Below are 22389 nucleotides of genomic sequence, written 5' to 3'. Positions count from 1 at the left end.
CTGGAATCAATTTGTCTGTGAGGGGAAGGAATAGCTCCTTCTGGGGTTCCAGTTTTGAAAATTTTTGCTCTCACTCAGAAAAGTGTCTGAAGCTTGTTTTCAGGCAGATTTTTGGGGTTTCATCCAGTTCACAGCCATCAAACTGGAGTCCTGCAGGCTGTGATCTTTGTATATCTCTGAGGGGAGTATTAGAAGTGAATGGTTGCTTCAGTGTTAATGTTCCTTTGGTTGTAGGTTGTGTTGCAGTCCCGGGATTATAATGCGCTCTCAATGTCTGTGATGGCCTTTGTGGCTATGATCTACCCATTAGAGTACATGTTTCCAGTGATCCCTCTGCTTCCCACCTGCATGGCTTCTGCAGAACAGGTACATTTTTTCCTTTATTGGTCTTTTGCAAAGGATGTTTCTTTGATGTCTGAAACCTTTATAGGAGTAGTCCTTGTTTCCTTCCCTGCTGTGTTCTCAGGGATTATAGCAAAGTCTGCCTTACAAAGAACATTCTTGGAGCACCACTAACTATTGAAATCGTAGTTAATACCACTTATTTAGGATATCTTAAAAGTATGCTTAGTGAATAGTATGATTCAAAGCAGTAGTTCACGTGCAATGGACTGAAATGCCATAGATCCATAATAGTATTTACTGCCCCTGACAGCTGAGTATTAAGGTTTGTTGGGGAGGATCCAGAGTAGTGCTTAAGGATGCTTGAGGGCTTTTTATTCAAAGTTTAGAAATTGTGATTTATTCTCCTTAGAAATATGAAGTGTTGAGTTACTTGAACTAGGAGCCTGGGTCAACTCTCTGCAGGAGCTCATTATTTTGCTTGGAAAGGCAGAATTCAGGCTGCTTCAGTTCTGTTCTGCAACTGATGCTGCAGGTTCTTGTACTGCCCCTTTGAGGTGACCAGCTGTTCTAGACTTAAAGAAGAAATTAACCTCCCAAGGCACTGGTCTCAAGCTCACTGGTTTAGACCTTTTCCATCTGCTGATCCCTTTCTCAGAAACAACTTGAATTTCCTATTAGGTTTTCCATGTACATTTCAAAAAATGTGTCTGATTTCTTCCATTTCCTAGAGATGTTATTCTTTTAAAACCAAATTACCATTACAAGGGTAAGGGTAAAAAGCCCTTGCAAATAGTAAGCCATGCTTACAATGGTGCAGACTCAGAATGAGCTGAGGTATTGTTGCTTCTCTAGTTAGGTTCTTACTCTGAACATCTGTTTTCTTGGTCTCTGATAGATGTGGCAATCTCTTAGATTAGGTAAATTTTTTCCAAAGGGCCATGCAGCTATATAAATTACAAACCTGGGGGTGGGCACGAGAGGCAGAAATTTATTTTCTTCTAGATGAAAATTGAAACTTTCCAAGCAGGAGCTTATACCCCTCCCTTATTTTTTTTTTTTAATGTTTCTTTTGTATGGACTTACTTATTTATCAAAGCCTTGTGTGTTGTCTCCTCTGCTATAAGCATGCTGTTGTTAATAAATATTTGGGAAGAACATGGTGATATCAAATGCAGACCTCATCCTTATTAAAGTCTTTCTTTCTCTCAGTTGCTTCTAGCCCCTACACCTTATATCATTGGTGTTCCAGCAAGTTTCTTCCTTTACAAACTGGATTTTAAAATGCCTGATGATGTATGGCTTGTTGACCTGGATACCAACAGGGTAAGTGGTGCACATAAGGGCTAGTGGCTTTGTTTCTGGAAAACTGTTTGCTTTCATCATTGTGCCCACTGAAATTTTAAGAATGCCTGGCCTTGGTCTACTTTTCCCACTCCTGTCTTGAACTTCAGGGTTCTGTTCCTTTTTGTGTCTCAAGGTCCCATTTCTTTTGCTCATAAGGCATTCTTTTTTAGTTAATCCATCTGGCTATACCATTAGAAGATACATCCTCAAACAAATGATAAAACTGTCCTCTTTACTAATTGTGACCGTGTCTCATCTCCCTACCTAAGAAACCCAATCTGATAAGAGCTCTCCAGCAGTACTGGTTGTCATGATTCATTCCGGACTATGTATCCAACTTTCTACTGGGGCATGAGCAAAGCTGTTTTCAAGGGAGATGTGTAGAACGTCTACTTGATGGAAATTCTGAAGGATGAGCGTGGGTTTGTTCAAACTCCTCTTTTTTTTTGTGGTAAATGATAAAGTAACTCCTCCATTGTTTGGGATATTGTAAACAATAACAACCATAAAAAAGTGAATCAAAGTAATGATGCAGGTGTCTGTGTGTGGGCTGTGTTGTGAGTTTTTAAAAATTAGTTATTTTACTTTATGGCTTCTATTCTTTGGCCTCTGGAGAGGAGGAGATTCTTTACTGGAAATCACAGATTCAGCTGGGGAATTTTTAGTTTGTTGCTGTGCTTAATTCCAGGTGATCGTTCCCACAAATGCAGAAGCTTTGCCAGCACTGCCAGAACCAGAAGCTTCAGAGCTGAAAAAGCATCTGAAACAGGTAATAAGCACTTTGGGGAAAGGACTCGGATTCAGTAGAGCTTACCAGCAGAACTTAGTCTTGCACGGGTCTTCTGCTATACCAGACAAGAATGCAAGTCAGCAAATGTAAAGCAATATGTGTTAAAATCAGATGTGTATCCTGGTGCGTCGGATGGACAGGAAAACGTGTAAGACTACTAGAATGCTCTTGTTCAAGGAAGCGCCACTTGGTCATTAATGGAGAGATCTACTTCTCTTGCCTCCTCCCTGCAAGTGTTCAAGGCCAGATTGGATGGGACCCTGAGCAGCCTGATCCAGTGGGAGGTGTCCCTGCCCGTCGCAGGGGGGTTGGAGCTGGATGACCTTTAAGGTCCTTTCCAACCCAAACCATTCTGTGGTTCTCTGAATGTGCAGGTGGGCTAGTAAATAGGGTGGCTGATTAAACAATGCTATATGAGGTCTTCTTTTGGGCTCCCTGAGCTGTATGACTTTCTAATATTATCTTTTCCTCACTCAGCGATATCTGAGACTTTAATCTTGTTTCAGATATTGCGGTAGTTTCTCCAGAGGACTTCACTGTAATATTTGTTACCTGTTTCATATTTTTCTGTCTCTGCTGCTTCCACCTTTGTCATTTGGAGGGGAAGCACAGGACTAGGAATTTTCTGTCCGTCTGTTTAAGATGCCTTTTTTGTAGAGATGGCCAGTTAGAACATCTTCCATGTTAGAATACAACAGCATTTTGAATTTAAAAAGCAGTATCATTGATACATATGTTAAGTGGTAGGTATCCAGTTGCTGCTTTTTTATCTTAATGGAGAGAGTTAATTATAAAAGTGAGTAGTCACTGAGGCTTATAACTGCAGTTAATTTCTTAGCCAGGTGAGGGATTGTCTGAAATGCTCATGGACACAACAGATGGTTTCTGTTTTTTACTGGAACTAACTTATTTTTCGGAACTAATTTATTTACAGTTGGTGCAGAGAGTTCCAAATGCCTCCTTTACATTTGCCTTGTGGGCTTTAAACTCTAACTCGATCCATCAAGCTATGATCATCTTTATTTACCCTCCATTTGCAGATCTGTGTGTGAGAGGTCTCAGTCTTTCCTATCAGATCTTGCTAAGCCATTAATCAGCTTGGGTCATCCTGGCTGATCGTGTCAAGCAGGTTTTATCTCTTCATTTCTGTTTTCCTTATGCACGCTGCATGCAGTATCTAAAGGTAAAGTGTGTTACTAATGTGATGAGTTCTGCTCTTTCTCTCTCCATGTAGACCAGGAGAGCGAAATATGTAACCTCTATGATACCCCAGTGCCTGCTGTCAGCACAGATGGAAGCAATGTGTTGCTTGGAATTTTGTTAGATCCACCTTCCCCACTTCTGCCTCACCCCCTTGCAATTTCAGGCACTATTTAGCAAAACTCTCTCGCTAGGACAAAACTGGATTTTAAAAGAACAAATTGCGTTTTCCTTGAAGACATATTTAAAATTCTCAGAGGGTTCACCCAGATTCATGTTACGTGCCTATGTATTCCTATAGGCATTAAGAATTGACCATTGGCAAAGGAGAAGGGGTGCTACTGGCTGTTGTACCAAGTAGAGAAGAATAAATTGTGGACCACATCACTAAGGTGAACACTTTTGTGTGCCTTTGGGTCTTGGTGTTAATGAATAAAATCCAGAATATCTGCTCTTAAACTACAGTAGAAAGTTCTTAGGTGCATCAGTAAGGACAGCAGCCTTTCCACTTCGTAAAGTGGCCAGATGTGAATGTTTGTGGGTGGGGCAGTTAGACCTCTCTCCCAAGATGTGCCTGTTCTATGGTCCGTTTTATTTCCTCTCATTTGTGATATTTGGTAGTAATAGATGTTTTTTTTTCCTTCCGTCTGTTTCTCTGTGGTCATGTGTTCATCTTGGCTCTGATGGGCTGCTGGTGTTATCATATGATCTTCCATCTTGCCTCCAGTGTCTGGTTAGCATGACTGCAATCACTCAGAAACAGCTGCTCACTCCTGACAACAAGGTTCTTTATTTTATTCTTTTCCCCTCAATTTTCCATTTTACCCTTTTCCTTTGGAGTTTTGGTTTTGTTTTATATATTTAGTTTTGAAATATAAAGATGATGACTCAGTGGGCAAATAGGAGAAATGAGGAAGATCTAGAATAAGTCTGATTGTCTAGAACTGATTCACCACCTGTGCTGCTCCTGTGTATATCCTTAAAGATGTTATGACGTTTGAAGAGAATAGTAACATTATGGAGAGATGAAGACCTCATCAGATGGGATGTTTGCAGGAGTTCATCCTTGTATACCTGTGGAGATACACAGATGCCTACGTAAAAGTGTCTCCACATTGTTCTGGGATGTCAAACTCTCTGGTTGAATAGCCAAGTTGCAAGGCAAGTTTTGAGGCCTCTAGGTCTCAAGATGTAGTCAAATTACAGGTGGGAATAACTACTGTAAGTTGTAGATAGCACTATACTAATAGTGGGCCAATCTGGACTGTTTGTTTTCATGTCATGAATGATCTAGCAAAGTGGACTTCTGTGCAACCCGTTGGCTGGCTCCTGGACTGTTTCAGCATTAAGGAGATTGTTTTGACAATCCGCATAAAGGAAGGCCTGGACATATTTGTTGATTCAGCATAGGAGATGGTTTAAAAAAATAAATGGAGCATGCATAGTTATTGCAATTGCCTAGAGGGCAGTGTGGTTCTGATCTCTTTTCTTGCTTGAATAACTTTTCTTGCTAAATGTGTGTATAATGTTGTCCTTTGTTAGGCACTGGCCAGCATGAGTCTGAATACTCAGCCCATTCTTAATCTAGAGAAGTTCCACGAGGGGCAGGATGTGCCGCTGCTGCTGGGAAGGCCGCAGAATGATTTGCAGTCTACTCCCTCCACAGAATTCAACCCTCTGATTTATGGAAATGATGTGGACTCTGTGGATGTGGCTACCAGGTGAGGGCTAAACAGGAAGGTCTTCATACAGTTTGCACTTGAGGGCAGCACAGATACTTCTATCGGTCCTGTGGTGGAAGCAGCATTTTCCATTTTCTATGGCAGGTTCTACTTCACGTCACCGGGAAAAAGTAGTAGAAATTACAGTATTTGTCTCAGACCTATTTACTACATGACCATAACTATGTATCTTGAAGAGGTGTTTTCTTTCTTGCATTTTCCTATAGATTATCCACTTTACTTGGACTTACCTGTCTGATATTGTATCCTCAGCTTAAATCACAAGGCTTGAACTACAAATAAAGCTGGAGACTTAGTTGTCACCTCAGGTAGTGGATATGAGAATGACATCCCTCATTGGGTGGGTCTTGGTGTTGAGATGATGAAAAAAATCCCAAAATTATTTCTTGGTTTAGTTTTTTTTTTTAAAGACAACTTTTTTAAGAAGACTTAGTTTTTTTTACTGGGTTACTGTTCTTCAGAGGTTTGAATCATTGCCTACTCCATACCGTTTAAAGTCTTCCTCTCTTCTTTTTTGTTGTGTTGTGTGTTTTCATCTGACATATTATCCTCTGTTTCTTTGTAGGGTTGCTATGGTGAGATTCTTCAACTCGCCAAATGTTTTGCAAGGTTTCCAGATGCATACTCGCACACTTCGTCTCTTCCCACGACCAGTGGTGGCCTTCCAGGCAAATTCTTTTCTTGCCTCTAGGCCGAAGCAAACACCTTTTGCAGATAAACTTTCCAGGACACAGGCAGTAGAATATTTTGGAGAATGGTCACTCAACCCTACGAACTATGCTTTCCAAAGAATCCATAATAGTAAGTTTTGATCTTGCCTTTCCTACACGTGAATGTAATGCAGGAACTTAAAAAAGCAGAGAGATTCTAGGAAAGGACTTCGTTTTACACCATATTGTTCCTACTGGGGAGGGAAATGCAATTTAAGGAACATTTTCCTATTTTTATATATGTCCTGATGTATTTCTACAAAGTTAGCCTTGCTACTAGTCACTCACTTGTCCAAGTAATTTTACCTCTTGTCTTGTTTGGTAATGGAGAAGTAGTCTTGTAGGCTTCTTAGAGTAGAGACTGTCCCTTCCTTTGTGCAGGTATTAGTAGGGGGTATCCTCACTGTGAATGAAGACTTTGACACGAATAAATGAGTTTGTTTAACTCTCTCCTTGTTTTGTTGTGCAGACATGTTTGACCCAGCACTGATTGGTGACAAACCGAAGTGGTATGCTCACCAGCTGCAGCCCATCCACTATCGTGTCTATGACAGTAACTCACAGCTGGCTGAAGCACTTAATGTCCCAGTAGAGAAAGAAACAGACTCTGATCCCACTGATGACAGGTTAGTGGGGAAGCATAACCCTAGTTGGATAACAGTTACTCCAGATTGCTGGGCTGCTTCTACTTCTCATTTGCAGCCTTTTCCTCTGACCTGCCAGGTTGTTGTTTCACTTATTCTGTCTAGGCAGAATATTGACACTGAAGTGAATTGTCTCACTGCTCTGTCATCACAGTAACCTCTTAACCCTTTGCTAGTGTCATCTCAAGCCTTCGTTTAATGTGATTCTCTATTTGTATTTTCTTGTTTGCTTTTGCTAATTTTATGCCTCTTGACATTTGGTATTTCCTCCCAGCCTAATGCTTTTTTCTTTCATAGTGTTCTTTCTGTATTCTGGTTATTTCTATTGCAGTACTACAAGTACTCCCACCCATCCTACCGGTCTTCCAAATCTTTACACAGTGCACATAGCTATTCGAAGCTTGTTAGTACCACCCAGTGCCTGAGACCTCCTGTGTGTTCAGTAAAACGAGACTAGATTTGTTTTTTATAGTAGTTTTGACTATATTTCCCAGAGTTTTGCAATTAGTTTTATTATCCTTCATTTTCTGTTAGCCTGTGACATCTTTCAGACTTGGACTTGTGCATCTTTTATGTTCTACACAGCACCAGTGGTACTGACAGAATGGGATTTATCATTAGTATGAAAAGGGGATACTTTTAATAGTGATTTCCAGTTCCATTGAAGTTGTCGTACACACGCACGCACATGCACACACTGAGAATTAATACACTACTCCTTGTTCACTTATGCTTGACCTCATTACCTGTGAGGAGAGCCTTTAAATGTCTTCCCATATGTCTCTTGACATACCTCAAAGTTACTTAATTTTCCCTAACCTTTTATGAAGCTGGTTTCTGACTCTTGCCAGAAATTTGTTTGTAGAGACTGTAATAGCATGAGGCTCATGAAAACAGTGCTGATTCACATCTTTGAAACATCAGGAGCTGCTGTTGCTGTTACGCTGCCATTCATCTCTCTCTCTCACCTGTTGTGGCAGTGGCAGTGACAGTGTTGACTATGACGACTCAAGTTCCTCCTACTCCTCCCTTGGTGACTTTGTCAGTGAGATGATGAAATGTGACATTAATGGTGATACCCCAAGTAAGTAACTTCGAGCTGTACTTTTACAAAATCTACATAGGTTCCTGTTCCCCATTCATCTGCAGTGTGGGAAAAATGCCTTCCCTAAGTCCCTGAATCAGAGCAAAGTGTTGTTCGATTGCAGTCTTGCTCTGAGGTAAAAGTGTCTTGTATTGTCCTTCTTCAATACCCAAGGATAGGCTGAAAAAAAGGCATTTCTTCTGCTTGTATATAATGCCCTCCAAAGGTTACGGGCAGAGGAAAAATAGAAGTAGGTGCTGCTGAACAAAACTGGCTCACTAGATCTGGAAGCAGCCTGCTGCTGCCAGTAGACACTGTGCAGTATGTGCAGCAGAGTACTAGCTTTCACATGCCCCCACGTATTGGTTCTCAGTGCTGGCTTTAATGAGTCACTCTCTGCTATTGGGGACAGGAAAATGCATTCTTTATGGCTTATATGGAGGCTGCAACAATAGCTTCTCTTGTGAGAATGAGAAATTGTCACTTTCTTCAATAGACTAAATCTAGGAATAGCAACACATTTCCTATGTCCCAAGGACAAGAGGTAATAATCGTAAGTTGCAACAAAAGAAATTCTGCTTGGGCATAAGGAAGACATTTTCGTGGTTAGTATAGTTAGGTTCCCAGGATCACAGTAGAATGTCAAACCTTGGAGACTTCCAAAACTCAGTGGGCAACCTGCTTTAACTTTGAAGTTACCCCTCATTTGAGAGGGAGTTGGAATAGATGAGCTCCAAAAGCCCAACCTAAATTTTTGTGCAAGTTTATTCTACTGAGCAGTCCTCATCTGCTAGGGATCTTTAGGTAGATGGGCAGAGGGCTGAGGAAGGCAGTGTTCTTTAATGCAACATGATGTGTTTGCAGATGTTGACCCCCTGACTCACGCAGCCCTTGGTGATGCTAGTGAAGTGGAATTTGATGATTTTCAAGAATATTCAGGGGATCTGGATGAACAGGCCATGGACAGTGAAAACTCGCAAGAGAACAACCAGCCTCGTTCAAGTTCCAGTACTACAGCCAGTAGCAGCCCCAGCACTGTCATCCATGGAGTGAATCATGTGTGTACTGAGATGAGTTCAGACCCAAGATCAGCATATTAGGATATAAAGAATGGGAGAATGCAGGTGTTCTTTCTGAGAAGGGAAAAAGTAAATAGGGCTATAAAACCATGCACAGATTAAATTGCATGCTCTTTCTGGACTTCCTGAGCAAAGTGGAGTTTACTGGCACCCTCTTATATCCTGGGACAGAGCATTCCTGCACGTGAAAACTCCCATGCATTGAAAAATGCAGCGTTAACAAAGAGCAGTGGTGCAGGTTGTGACTGCAGGAATTGCTTGCTTTTAAAGAGTCTGGGAAGAACTGATGCATTAGAGGAACAAGGAATGGGGTGGGGAAACTCATGAATCTGTGCCTATTTAAGGAAAACATGAGTTGCTTGCATAATCACAAAACAGGGTTGTGGAGGGTTGTTATCCTAAGCTAACGCTCACCATTAAGATCTGTGTTATAGGGGGAGGAAGTCCCTAGAATAAATAACAAATACTGCAGTTGTATGTAAAATCCTAGAATAGAGTCACAAATAGCGGGGATGGGTTGGGGCCCAGTAACAAACAACAGGGACCCTGCAGACTTCCTAATTTGAAATAATTGTTCTTGTCCTGCCCTTCAGTTGTACATTACACAAATTAGCGAACAGATCAATGATTTGACTGGTCCACAGGAGTCAGCAGAATCAGCAGAAATGGAAGAGAAGTTGGTTGCTGGATTTTCAAGCCATCTCCCTTCCTTGCCACTGCAACCGAGCTTTCCCAAGATAAGCTTGGATTGTCGTGAGAGCGACAGTGCACCTGGCAGCATCAGCTCCTCAGAAGGCATAGTGAGGAAGCGAGAGTATGACAATCCATACTTCGAACCACAGTATGGTTTTCCTACGGAGGATGAAGATGATGAGCAGGAAGAGAGCTACACCCCAAGATTTAACCAGAATCTCAATGGAAGCAGGTGAGTCCTTCTTGTCTCCTGCCCCTCTGTACAGCACTGTTGGGGTTTCCATCTGCTTCATGTAGTTTAATGTTAATTTGTTCAAATGTCTTTTGCACCTGAAATGTATTGTTGATCACTTCCGTTTAATACTGAAATTCCGTAACCCCTTCTGTTGTGATTAAAGGCATTTGCTCAGTTCCCTTAGTTCCTTGCTTTTACATAAGCAGTAGGAGCTAACAGAATTACCAGTTCACAGAATCACAGAATAACCAGGTTGGAAGAGACCCAACGGATCATCGAGTCCAACCGTTCCCATCAAACACTAAACCATATCCCTCAGCACCTCATCCACCCGTGCCTTAAACACCTCCAGGGAAGGTGACTCAACCACCTCCCTGGGCAGCCTGTTCCAGTGCCCAATGACCCTTTCTGTAAAGAATTTTTTCCTAACGTCTAGCCTAAACCTCCCCTGGCGGAGCTTGAGGCCATTCCCTCTTGTCCTGTCCCCTGTCACTTGGAAGAAGAGGCCAGCACCCTCCTCTCTACAACGTCCTTTCAGGTAGTTGTAGAAAGCAATGAGGTCTCCCTTCAGCCTCCTCTTCTCCAGGCTAAACAACCCCAGCTCTCTCAGCCGCTCCTCATAAGGCCTGTTCTCCAGCCCCTTCACCAGCTTTGTTGCTCTTCTCTGGACTTGTTCCAGAGCCTCAACATCCTTCTTATGGTGAGGGGCCCAGAACTGAACACAGTATTCAAGGAGCGGTCTCACCAGTGCCGAGTACAGAGGGAGAATAACCTCCCTGGACCTGCTGGTCACGCCGTTTCTGATACAGGCCAAGATGCCATTGGCCTTCTTGGCCACCTGGGCACACTGCTGGCTCATATTCAGTCGGCTGTCAACCAACACGCCCACGTCCCTCTCCTCCAGGCAGCTTCCTAGACAGACTTCTCCTAGTCTGTAGCACTGCATAGGGTTGTTGTGCCCCAAGTGCAGGACCCGGCATTTGGCCTTGTTAAACCTCATCCCATTGGACTCTGCCCAGTGGTCCAGCCTGTTCAGATCCCTTTGCAGAGCCTCCCTACCCTCCAGCAGATCTACACTTCCACCCAGCTTAGTGTCATCCACAAACTTGCTAAGGGTGCACTCGATGCCTTCATCCAGATCATTGATGAAGACATTGAACAGGGCTGGACCCAGCACCGAGCCCTGGGGAACCCCACTTGTCACTAGTTCTTCCTAGAAACGTTCTAGTATGTCACCTACTGATTCATGGAAACCTTTGAGTGTTTTTTTTTTATTCGGTGAAGCTTTACCTTTGGGGGAAAGATACTGTAGTGATTGATGACATTGTGTTTTCTTGTTTTTGCTCTCAAAACAGAAGCCTTTCACCCTCAAATCCACCAATGCCCTTTTGCAGACAAGTTTTTAGCATGCCCTGAAAGGTGTTAAGAGCCCCCTTTTTTTTTTTCCCCCCTTTCCCGCAAGGTAAGAGTAGTGTGGTGAAAACTGGAGAGAAATTAGACCAACATCAGCTTCCCACAATCATACAACATGCTGCTTTGATGCGGGAAGGGGGAAAGCTAGTAACAGGTGTATTTAATTTCTTTAAAGGTCTCAGAAGTTACTCCGTCCAAACAGTTTAAAACTGGCCAATGATTCTGATGCAGATTCAGATTCCAGGGCCAGCTCCCCGAATTCTACTGTCTCCAACAACAGCAGTGAAGGTTTTGGGGGCATCATGTCTTTTGCAAGTATGTACTAATGCATTCATTAAGCTGGATTTATTTATTCTATTAGAGTTTACAAAGAAATGGAATAAAGGGATGTCTAGTCAAGAGAATGACTTGTTTGACAGATTGTTCAGCTCTCTTGAAGTTATGCTGGGGGTCACGGGACTTAAATATTTAACTTAGACTGCTGATAACTGCTGCTTTATGTATTTTTCAGTATGAAGGGCTTTGGTTTTGTGATGAGGCCCTCAAGTTATAAGACACTTCAGGGCACAGATCACAAATTCTTTCCATTTCATTTAAATAAAAAACTGTGCCATTTCATGAAATTGATACAGAAGTCTTACCAGTAGTGTACCTTCCATACTACCATGTTGTGTGTTGAGGTGCTAAATTCAGTTTTTTAATTGTACTTAACTAGTTTCAATTGTATTTTAATAGTAAAATCCACAGTTGTGGAAAATGAATCTAGAGTTTTTTAATGAGTGAAAGAAGAAATTGGCCAGTTGAGTCTAACACTGTAGTCTTGCAGCAGTTGGGAAAGTATATGGAATGTTTCCGGTAAAATGATTGTTCCTAAAGTAAGGCTGAAAAAAAAAACCCAAAGCAAATTGAAATAGTGTACTAAGATTTTAAATTAGCATCTTGAAGTGTTAATCAGTTTTCTTAATCTGCATGAGATGGTTTCAGGCTGTCTGCAATTTTAACTGGATCATGATCCATTACTGTATTCTTAAGATCTGTCTGTACTAGGAATAACTTGTTTTCTCCTAATAAATGGAAACCTTGTAATTTAAAGTGCACTTCTGTGGCAGATTTACAGTGTATCACAAGATACAGTGCACAATCCTCACTTCAAAATTACATATTCTGGAGATTTTGTCATCCTGTTTTCTTTTGTGGCCTTCACCATTCATTTGCTTCTAAAAAGAGGATCAAACTAGGAGACACAGCCAATGTGAGGTTACCTGTTTAAGTAACTATTGCTGTTACATTTAAGACTCAAAGATAAACCAGCAATGGTTGTAATATGAAAGCTAAGAATTACTTTTTTGTACAATTTAGAACAATCTGATTAACAAATGTGGTTGCAGTGTAGATGAGATGATGTTATGCTTGTGAGACTTTCGGGTAGTAAAGAACAACATAATTAAGGATCTGGAATGAGAAGGTGTCATGAACTTCCTAAAGGAGGTTTAAGACGTTCAGATGTGAGCAGTGTGCATCAGATTTTTAATTGTTTCCTTCTTCTGTTATAGGCAGCCTGTACAGAAACCACAGCACAAGTTTCAGTCTGTCCAACTTAGCCCTACCAACCAAAGTTGGGAGAGACAAGAATACTCCCTTTCCGAGCCTAAAAGGTAACTGTTTCCCTTTGTCTTCTAGAGCCTTTACAGTCCTTGTGACTTGGCAGTTGGAGGTCTTACCCCTAGCAGGAATCCTGGGGGTAATGCGTTTTGGTAGTTTGGGTGATACCTGTTTTCAGTGTCAAGACAGTAAATTGTGATATTTTTCAGTCACACTTCATCCCAGCAGTTGGACTGTGTTGGGATGGGAGACTGACTAGTCTAGCCTATGTTAATGGATGCATTGTGAATGCTGGTTTTGTTTTGTGTTTTGTTTTGTTTTATTCTTAAGTACTTACTACAAAGAATGTAAACCAAGAAGTAGGTCCTACTGTTGTACTGCCTCTGTCTTCATGATTAGCCTTAGGTAACTTGTTGGAGCAGTGATGCTGCATTTGTAAGTGGGGATAATGCCAGCACTTACACAGGCTTCAGAAGTGTCTATAATCTTTACAGTTCACTAAATAGAAAATCTACGCTTAAAGTCAAATTGTAAGCACACTTAGGTTCATTCAGAGTGAAGACTGATCTGTAACTTACGTGCATAATCTTCTCGTTGGAACATGTCCTGTTTGTCTGCGGTATCATTAGATAATGTGCCTGGATTGGACACTAAAGAAATGACCTTCTTACTGTGGGCAGTTTGTCAGGCTGGTCACCCTAGTTTGTTTTACCTTTTGAGTTATTCTATTTGATTAGAACTTAACTGCTTTTGTTTTAATGTGTTGATTTTTTTTAATTTATTTTTCCGCCTCATCATTTTCATCGGTAAAGATTACTTTAATCTGGAAGTGGGAAGGGATGTGAATGAAGGTTGGTATGATGTTTTGCTGACCTTTGACCTTGTAGAAACAAAGGCCAAAAGCTGTTCTTTGTGTTTCTGCTTTGGACTTTGTTTTTAAGACAATTAATCATTCCCTGTGTGTAAAATGAGGAGGAACAGGACTGGTTTGGTGAAAACACTAGCAGAGACTCTGCACAGCTGTTTTTGACAACCTTTTACCAGCTGATTACGTTTTCATGTCCAGTTGTACTGGATAAGAGACATGGTTCTTGTCAGGGTTATTTCCATGGGTAAATTTAATGATGGATTCCATGCATTGGAAGAAAACAGTGATGGGGTTTGCCATTCCACATTCATGCTTTGCGCCTCATCTTCTGCACTTTGATGTTCTTTTCTTGACTATTGTAAACCTGTAAGGCCTTTAATTTTATATGCAGATACGAGGATGGGATTTCTGTGGTTTAGCTCAACCTGTTTTATGCATGTGCAAGTGTGTGTGTGTGTGTGTGTGTGTTGGTGTTCATTTATGTGTGCATGCTGGTTCATTGGGATTCCCGCTGAGCACTTACTGGTTTTGAAATGATTTTGTCTCTATTGTGCAGGTATAAAATTGCTGCATTAACTTGATCTTGCCAAGTGTGTGTGATACCCTGTGTTCCTAACTGTAATGGGAAATAATGCTGGGACTCCATCTCATTGCTGCTCTTAGATCACTTTCCATCTTCCTTTTTAATTTTTATTTCATGCGCCTACATTGATATATTTTCCTCAGTGATGCAGATGTTTTTGATATTGCCCTTGAAAAACAATATATGCAATCATATCCTTGAAGATGCAATACATTGGTTCCACGATGCCAAATTTCAAGTCAAGCACTATCTCTAAGATTAATTATGCCAGCCCTTGTTTTCTTGGGCTTTCAAGCATCCTTCCTGCTCTAGCATCATCTGGGTTTTGTTTTGAGGGAGGGCTGGGAAGAAGATGATAGTTGGATTCTTCCGATGCTGATGGTGGGGAGAGTAGATATTGTAGTACACTACTAATTGTATATTTTGTGTCCCAGTATTTGGGTTAAATACTATAATGGAGATTATTACTGAAGCTGGCCCAGTAAGCAATGAAGGTGGGTTCCCTACAGCATGAGCTGTGCATGATATAACAATTTCCAGCATTCCCTATGCCTGACTTTGGGCTACCTTTCTCACTGGGTAACCAGTGCCACATGATCTATACTAGTCACCTCAATGCATTATGCTTTTACATATAGTGACTAATTTGAAGATGGTTCTTGCTGTGGAACTGCATGCAGAGCAGCCAGACTTTTCCTGCCTTTCACCTTCTGCTCCCATTACCATCTCTTTTTCTCTCTGCATTACTCCCATTACTGTTTTCTGCCGATGTGTGATGCTAGAATATGATATATGCTGCTGCTTTCTTGGAGTTTCCATTTTGTTTGAAGTCTGTTACCTGTAATTTGAATAGGTGTGTTAGCCAACCTTAGTGTTGCTTGCTGCTGTCCTGGGATCAGACTGTTTTCCTCCCACCTCTTCCACTAATCCTGTTTCCTCTCCTGTTTAGGAAACAGACGAGCCCTTGTGGATCAAAAGTCTTCAGTCATTAAGCACAGCCCAACAGTGAAGAGAGAATCTCCATCGCCTCAGGGCCGAACTAGCAATTCCAGGTATTATTATTCATTTTTTCATTGCTTTTTGAGTATGAGATGTTGGTGGAGTTGGCGGCCAACATTTCTTAAGAATTGTAGCTATTGAAAACCAAATAATACTTTTTTGTGGCCCTAAGCTTGCTTTTATTATTGTCTGTAAAGGTTCGGTGTGGATGGTCTTACAGTTAATAGTGCACATAGGTATTTTTCTGTGCTCCAGATTGTGTCCTCTTTCTGTCTGAGATCCAGAAAATTCTAGGTACATACTTTAACTCACTGTTGGTTCTTTGAAACTGAGTCTGTTCTGAACAAGGTAGTCTGGTGTGTGGAGTTTTAATGCACCATGCAGGGGATCAGCTCAGTCTTATGAAGCTGTCTGATTCCATGACTTCATCTGAAATGCTTTTCTTGGCCTTGAGAATGGTGCAGTAAACATTACCTGACCTGTGCCTGTGCTTCTCGTCCCTTTCTTTTGTAGCAGTCATGGGTAGAGTAAAATTTACTCTGAGCTACTAGGATTGGGAGACAAGCAAGAACAATAACTGCAGTTCAGACTGGGGAATCCAACAGGTTGCACAAGAGTTTTCTTCTTACCATTCCCTCGCCTGTGGCAAGACAAGCTGAAGCAGTACACATGCCAAGGCTGCTGCAGCAGTGCTATTAGTAGTGCCATGCTTCCTTTCAAGAAAAGCCTACAGGTCAGACAAGGCGGCTGTGGGAAAAAGCTGTGGCATAGAGGATTTGTGTGGATTCTAAGGAGTGCTGTGAAGGTGAGAAGTAGAGAGGTCACTAGAGGGACGAGAGGAAAATCTTACTGCAGCTTATTACAGGAAGTAAGAGACAAAATAAAATATTCCATATTACATCCATAGAACAGAATTTCGGCTGTGTGCAGTTATGTCAGCAGCAGATATAGCTAGATTTGAACTTATTTTCTTGTAAACTTAACTTAGATAGGAGGTGCATTTCTATGTATGTCCTGTCTGTATCTCTCTTCCCATGCAAGCCAAGGTAAGTTAGGGCTAACTTTTGCCTGCTTCCTCTTTAATCCATCAGTGAGAACCAGCAGTTTCTGAAGGAGGTAGTACACAATGTTCTTGATGGGCAAGGTGTTGGCTGGCTGAACATGAAGAGAGTCCGACGTCTGCTGGAGAGTGAGCAGCTCCGTGTCTTTGTATTAAGCAAGTTGAATCGGACAATCCAGTCAGAAGAAGATGCTCGACAGGATGTCATACAGGATGTGGTCAGTGCTGAGCTCAGTAGGGTCCTCATACTTAATGTCTGCTGAGGCTTAATTTGTAGAAATCGCCTTCTAAAAGCTGATGCTAGAGATGGTCTTGAATTACTTTTTTGCTTCCAAAATAGTGACACCAACGGGATTTTCATTGCAGGAGATCAGCCGCAAGGTTTATAAAGGCATGCTGGACTTGCTGAAGTGCACTGTGTTGAGTCTGGAGCAGTCATATGCAAATGCTGGCCTGGGAGGCATGGCCAGTGTTTTTGGCCTGCTAGAGATTGCACATACTCACTATTACAACAAAGGTAAGGAAAGTCTTTATGAGAATACAGTGTTTATGAACCAAACAAGATCCTTAATTGTGAAGGGGACTGTTTGGTGGCCTCTGGTATTTCAGGAGTTTTAAAATAATTTCAAAGTAGGTGAGAACTGAACCGTTGTTACTGACACTTTACAAAGCTTGAAACCATTCTCTTGCACACATGTAACTGGATCAAAGCAAAATATTGGCCATACTAATATTTGATTGAAAATGGAAACTCTGCAGCAAGATATAAAACCTGGGACTTTTACAGATGATGTGGAAATTCTGATAGTGGGGACCTTCAGCTAACACTGTCCCATTCACTGTCTTGGAAAGTTAGGGCAGACACTCTGAATAGGGAGGAAGATATTTCTAACGTGGAGCCATACAAGATTTATATCTCACCGATCGCTTTGCATTACACAGTGATTCTTATATCACTAAGTACTCTTGGAGGGGAAAGTCTGAAAATTGCATCTTTGTTTTTCAGCTTTTTCTCAATGCAAATTAAGAAAAACACGTCTAAGGAAAAAGAGCCAAAGATTATAAAAACTACCTCTCTGCTTAATATCTGACTCAACTGTAATCTCAAATAACAAAAAGCTATTTATTTCATTGTAGCAGAGGAGTAACATTCTTACTTTATAGCTGGTATTCTGGCTGGCTTGCATCAGGGATTTTATGAGCTGGCTTAGATGCCCTGTGGGTTTCAGGTATTCTTTTCAGTTGTTGTTGGAGTGCCAAAGAATGCAAAGAACACTGTACCTGTGAACACTGCTGAATGTGGGGAATTTCTGATCTTGGTAATGTTAGGCCTTTTAGTCTGACATTGATCCTAAGGAAATTATAGAGTGGCTGATGTAAAATTTTATGGGTTTAGAGTGAAGTCTTGTAAATGTAATGCCATATACCATAATTTGATGGAAAGTAGGGTTTACATAGTAAATTAATTACGGTCAAAATAGACCAAATTTGATATAAACTTTTAAAGCCTTGGCACATCTTTGAAGGACTTTTCTCATTATTGCATGACATCTTGTTTTGTAGTCAAATTTCAGCAGTTTAATGTGTTTTACCTGTTTTCAGTGAGTTCATCGAGATGTTTCTAAAAATGTAGCTGTTAGTGCTTATCTTAATGTTATTTAACATATAGTAGTGATCTAGTAATGCTGATTGTTCAGTTTGCATATGATGTATATTGTTTGGGCAGAATGTCTCCAGGCCAGGTTGGATGGGGCCTTGGGCAGCCTGATGTAGTGGATCATATCCCTGCCCATGGCAGGGGGGTTGGAACTGGATGATTTTAAGGTCCGTTCCAACCCAAACTGTTCTATGATTCTGTGATTCAGTGATATAGGTTATTTGTCTAGAGGAAGCTGAATCTTAATAAAGCATGGTTGTGAATCATTTATTTTAATATGGCCAAACTAAGGACCTGTGTTTGGAACAAGGATAGTTGGCAATAACAGCAGGATTAGGAAACTATGTCCTTGGATGCAGTGTTTCTGAAAATGACAGCTATGTGTGAACTTCCCAGCGCTTACTGTGTCTGTAAAAGCTGGAAGAGGATGCACTGTGTAAACCTGGGAATGTAGATTTGGGATGCAGCTATTGTTTAGTCTCTGGATATGTCACTAACAAGACCCACAGCTGAGTTAGTGCTTCCAGTTCTGATCATCACAACTTGAAAAATTGAAGGGGCTTCTGAAAAGACCTGCAAGGAATTGGGAAAACTCTTTTGCTCTGAAAGATGAAAGTGTTCATTCTGTTGAATGTTAGGTGTTGATTATTTTCAATTATTATCTAAATGGAAAGGTGTTGCTGATAGCAGAATCTTTAATCTGCTGAACAAAGGTGTCACAAGGTCTAGTTATATGATAAATTTAGATATTAGGGTATGAAATTTTTCCTATTAGCCTCATCAGCTATTCAGACAGTTTGTGCAGGATTGCAGGAGGTTCTTTAGACAAAATGAATGTTAATTATTATATTCTGAAAGTTTTGCTGTAATTCAGACTGTGGAGTTTGATACAGAGAAATAATCCAAACAGCCTTGAGGACATATGGTTATAGAAAGTCTTGGAGAATGATGGAAGAACTATAGCTGATTTTTCTGCTATAACTTACTGTCATGGCTTTAGCCCCAGCCTGGCTAAATTTGGCCCCCAAAACTGTTCAGTTAGGCTCTCAACTCTCTTCCTCCCCACCCCCAGGGAAAGTGGAGAAAGAAACGAGGGGAAAAAGACTTGCGGATTGGAAACTAAAACTACGTCTTTAATGAAAAATAATAACAACCACAACTACTACTACTAAAACTACAGCTATAATGAAATAATAATAATAATAATAATGTCAATGATGATGATGAAAATAATTAGAAAGTAATAAAATATATGACATTGTACTCGCCGTCCACCCCTTGATGACTATACGTCACCACAGATACTGCAAGGCAGATATGAGGGAATGGGTCCATGGTTAGGAGAGAGCTAGACTCGGAAACTGGATTCAGTAATGCACAGATCTGGGATCAGGAGCAACCAGACAGACAAGGTCCTCACGGGACATTGGCCATTGCAGAAGAGAGTGAGACCCTTGTGATCTCTCAGTTTTGTACCGAGTATGATGTTTATGAGATTGAATACTCTGTTGGTCAGTTTAATGTCACCTGCCCTATTTGCCCCTCCTTGCAGGCGTGGCCCCTTTCTGCCAGCTCAGGATTGGCCTCGGTTAAGTATAAGCATTGGCCTTTTCGCATACCAATGCCCTGCATTATTACTTTGGGAGAACACTCTTTCAGAAATAGAGTTACTTTTCAGAGGATGAAGTTACTTAGAACAACTGAGGTAGTCACAAAACTGACTCTAATTTAGCTCAAACCATAACACTTTCCTAACTGAAATTTCATTTAGTGTTATCCATTAAAAATTATTGTATTTGCCATCTTCTCACTATAAGCAGAGCTTGCTTATACTCTAGAAGTGATATTCTTTGTAGTTTAGATGGAGTTTAAGTTTACACAAGTCAGCGGTGGAGACACTACAGTTACTGTGTCAAAGAAGATTCTTAGGTTTCGAATACACATGAAGGTGATGATTTCAAGTATCCCAAGTCCAGCACTCTGGCTTTCTCCTGTGCTGTTTCCACCATTGTATCAGACAATCTGCAAGCCATAGTGATCTATCAGAACAACTGAGGGACTGTGCTAGGCTTAATGATTTAGGTGAGACCATCTGTCTTACCTTCCTTTTCCTATTCTCATTTTCTTTTTACTTATATGTTTTTTTTTCTTTTTCCCTAACATTTTATTTTTTTTTCTATAAAGAGCCAGAAAAGAGGAAACGAAGTCCAACGGATGGATCTGTCACACCAGTTGGCAAGGATTCTGCATCATCCCCGAGAGCGGAGCCAAAACCTGCGAGGCAGCTGCTGGTGCCTCAGCTGATGCCAAAGGCACCAAGCCCTGCAGGCAAAGGGCCAAGGGAGTTTGACACAAGGAGTCTAAAGGAAGAAAATTTTATTGCTTCTATTGGTGTGTATTGAGGTGCATGTTAAGTGCAGGAGGGACTTCTATTTTAGCATTAGGTTCTATTTGCATTCTCTCCATTTTGACACACTACATTGCTGCTGTAACATGCTTCATTTACACTTTGGATCACAAGAAACAATCATACGTATTTTCATGCTACTCTTGGATAAACTATCCAGGCAGTTTTATCCTGGGAGCTTTCTAATCTTAATTGTGAATTAATTGCACTTTAGACAGTTTTATGTTTTGCTCTGTGATTGATATTTTCAAGCAACAGAAATAGCAAAAGGGAAACAGGGCTAGGAGAAGTTTGGAAAGGACAATTGTGGAAGGGACTACATGAAACAAAAGGTTTTTAATAATTTCTGACTACCTGTGTATTATCTAGATTGCATCCTTATATAAGTGGATCCTACTGATGATTAATAACAGAAATGGCAAAAAGATTTTAGTTATAGTGTTACAGTTTCAGTGCACAGGACTGATGGATATTCCTTCTATGCAATAGCAAACAGAATGCGTATCCTTCTAAACAGCATCTGCTAGGCTGGCCCCTGGAAATTTTCCCAGTCTAATTTCTTAGCTGATACAGCTTTTCCCTGTGTCTAGGAAAAAGTTAGAGGTGGGCTTTAAACTTTCTTAACTAAAATGGGCTTTACAGATTTTTTGGAGGGGAGGGAATCAAAAAAGAAAAAAAATATTTTGGTTGGTTCCAGACTGCTGTGGATTGTAAACAAGAGAAAAGTACCATCAGCATATGCGAGAAATACTTTGTCAACTCCAAGAATCTAGTCTTGCATCTATTTGGAAATCTGTCAGGGAGCTTAAAGAGGTTCAGATTTCCAGCATTTCAACTTAGTAGTTTCATTTGCTCTGGGTATTTAATTTTGTTTCTGCAGAAAACAGAAAAATGAAATTATGCGTCTGACAGAGCTAAGAATAGAACAGACACTAAGCTGACCTTTTAATGAACGAAGAGTGATCTTTTAATTGGATTGCCAAGACTGCTTCTTTCCTTCAGATGAAATTAAAGCCTCATAGAAGTGGTGATCTTAGAGATCAGAGAGTCCATGTTTGTGAAGCTTCATAAGAACTGCGTTTCAAAAGAAGTGCTACTTAATGTGTTATGTTAGCTCATGTTGCCAGAATACTAACTTTAAATGATTTGCAGTGTTCAAGAATAGGCAACAGCTAATTTCTTACTGGTGGTTCTAGTGCTCTAATGATTTCCACTTGTTTTCTATGGAGCAAAGTTACAAGAAGGACATGGTTTCACCAGAACTGATCAAAGTTTGAAAGGCTTTAATGTTTTTTATGAAGCCTTTTTCTTCTGGCTGCTTTTGTCTGTCACGAAGAGTCATGAGCTAGTATGCAAGTCAGTCTTTAAGAAATTGCTGTGAAAGCAATGTCCATATTCATCTCACTTTTGAGATCCAGAAGTAAAGGGAATTTACTTAAATTTACAGAATTAGTCATGGCTAGGCTGAAATTCCCTTTGTAGTGAAATGCAGACTAACTTACTTCTTCAGGGAAGAAGCATGTGATAATCATTTACATGTTGCTGAAATAATTAATTATTTGTAAATAATTCTATTTAAACATGAGAAAAACTGTTTTTGTGTGAAGATGATCCAGCACTGGAACAGGTTGTCTGGAAAGGTTGTGGATTCTCCATCTATGGAGGCAGTGAACACCTGACTGGACATGGTCCTTCAGCAGCCTGCTCTAGTTGACCCTGATTTGAAAAGGGAGATTTGACTAGTTGATCTCCAGAAATCCTTTTGAACCTCAGCAGTTCCTTGATTCTGTGAAGTTCGGAAGGTGCTTTCAGCCTCAGGTTGCAGATGTGTAAATATCTCTTGATGAATCTGTTTGTATTGTGTGGACAAGATACAAATTTGGCTGCTAACTGTTTGACCTAGTTACAAGAGAAAATACTAGAATGAAAAGTAA

General features: G+C 40.7%; 1 protein-coding gene across 36 annotated transcripts in view; it reads left to right on the top strand.

Moving 5' to 3' along the window:
* Positions 1–22389, top strand: part of MADD (MAP kinase activating death domain) — an 83678-nt gene that overhangs the window by 23341 nt on the left and 37948 nt on the right. For 6 of the 36 annotated variants that reach the window (XM_069858007.1, XM_069857998.1, XM_069858003.1 and 3 more), the window contains exons 5-22: positions 235–366; positions 1555–1668; positions 2378–2458; positions 4407–4463; positions 5222–5400; positions 5987–6222; positions 6601–6757; positions 7753–7859; positions 8724–8917; positions 9532–9863; positions 11455–11594; positions 12833–12934; positions 13694–13732; positions 14767–14826; positions 15282–15384; positions 16423–16609; positions 16758–16908; positions 20233–20439. In XM_069858007.1, coding sequence (XP_069714108.1) covers positions 235–366; positions 1555–1668; positions 2378–2458; positions 4407–4463; positions 5222–5400; positions 5987–6222; positions 6601–6757; positions 7753–7859; positions 8724–8917; positions 9532–9863; positions 11455–11594; positions 12833–12934; positions 13694–13732; positions 14767–14826; positions 15282–15384; positions 16423–16609; positions 16758–16908; positions 20233–20439 — 2578 coding nt within the window. The remainder of the gene's footprint in view (positions 1–234; positions 367–1554; positions 1669–2377; positions 2459–4406; positions 4464–5221; positions 5401–5986; positions 6223–6600; positions 6758–7752; positions 7860–8723; positions 8918–9531; positions 9864–11454; positions 11595–12832; positions 12935–13693; positions 13733–14766; positions 14827–15281; positions 15385–16422; positions 16610–16757; positions 16909–20232; positions 20440–22389) is intronic. The other 30 variants (XM_069858027.1, XM_069858015.1, XM_069858024.1 and 27 more) reach the window with 11 other exon arrangements.

This window comes from Phaenicophaeus curvirostris, chromosome 5 (genome assembly GCF_032191515.1).
Source record: "Phaenicophaeus curvirostris isolate KB17595 chromosome 5, BPBGC_Pcur_1.0, whole genome shotgun sequence".
Classification (NCBI taxonomy): Eukaryota; Metazoa; Chordata; class Aves; order Cuculiformes; family Cuculidae; genus Phaenicophaeus; species Phaenicophaeus curvirostris.
This window is presented reverse-complemented; position numbering and strand designations above follow the sequence as displayed.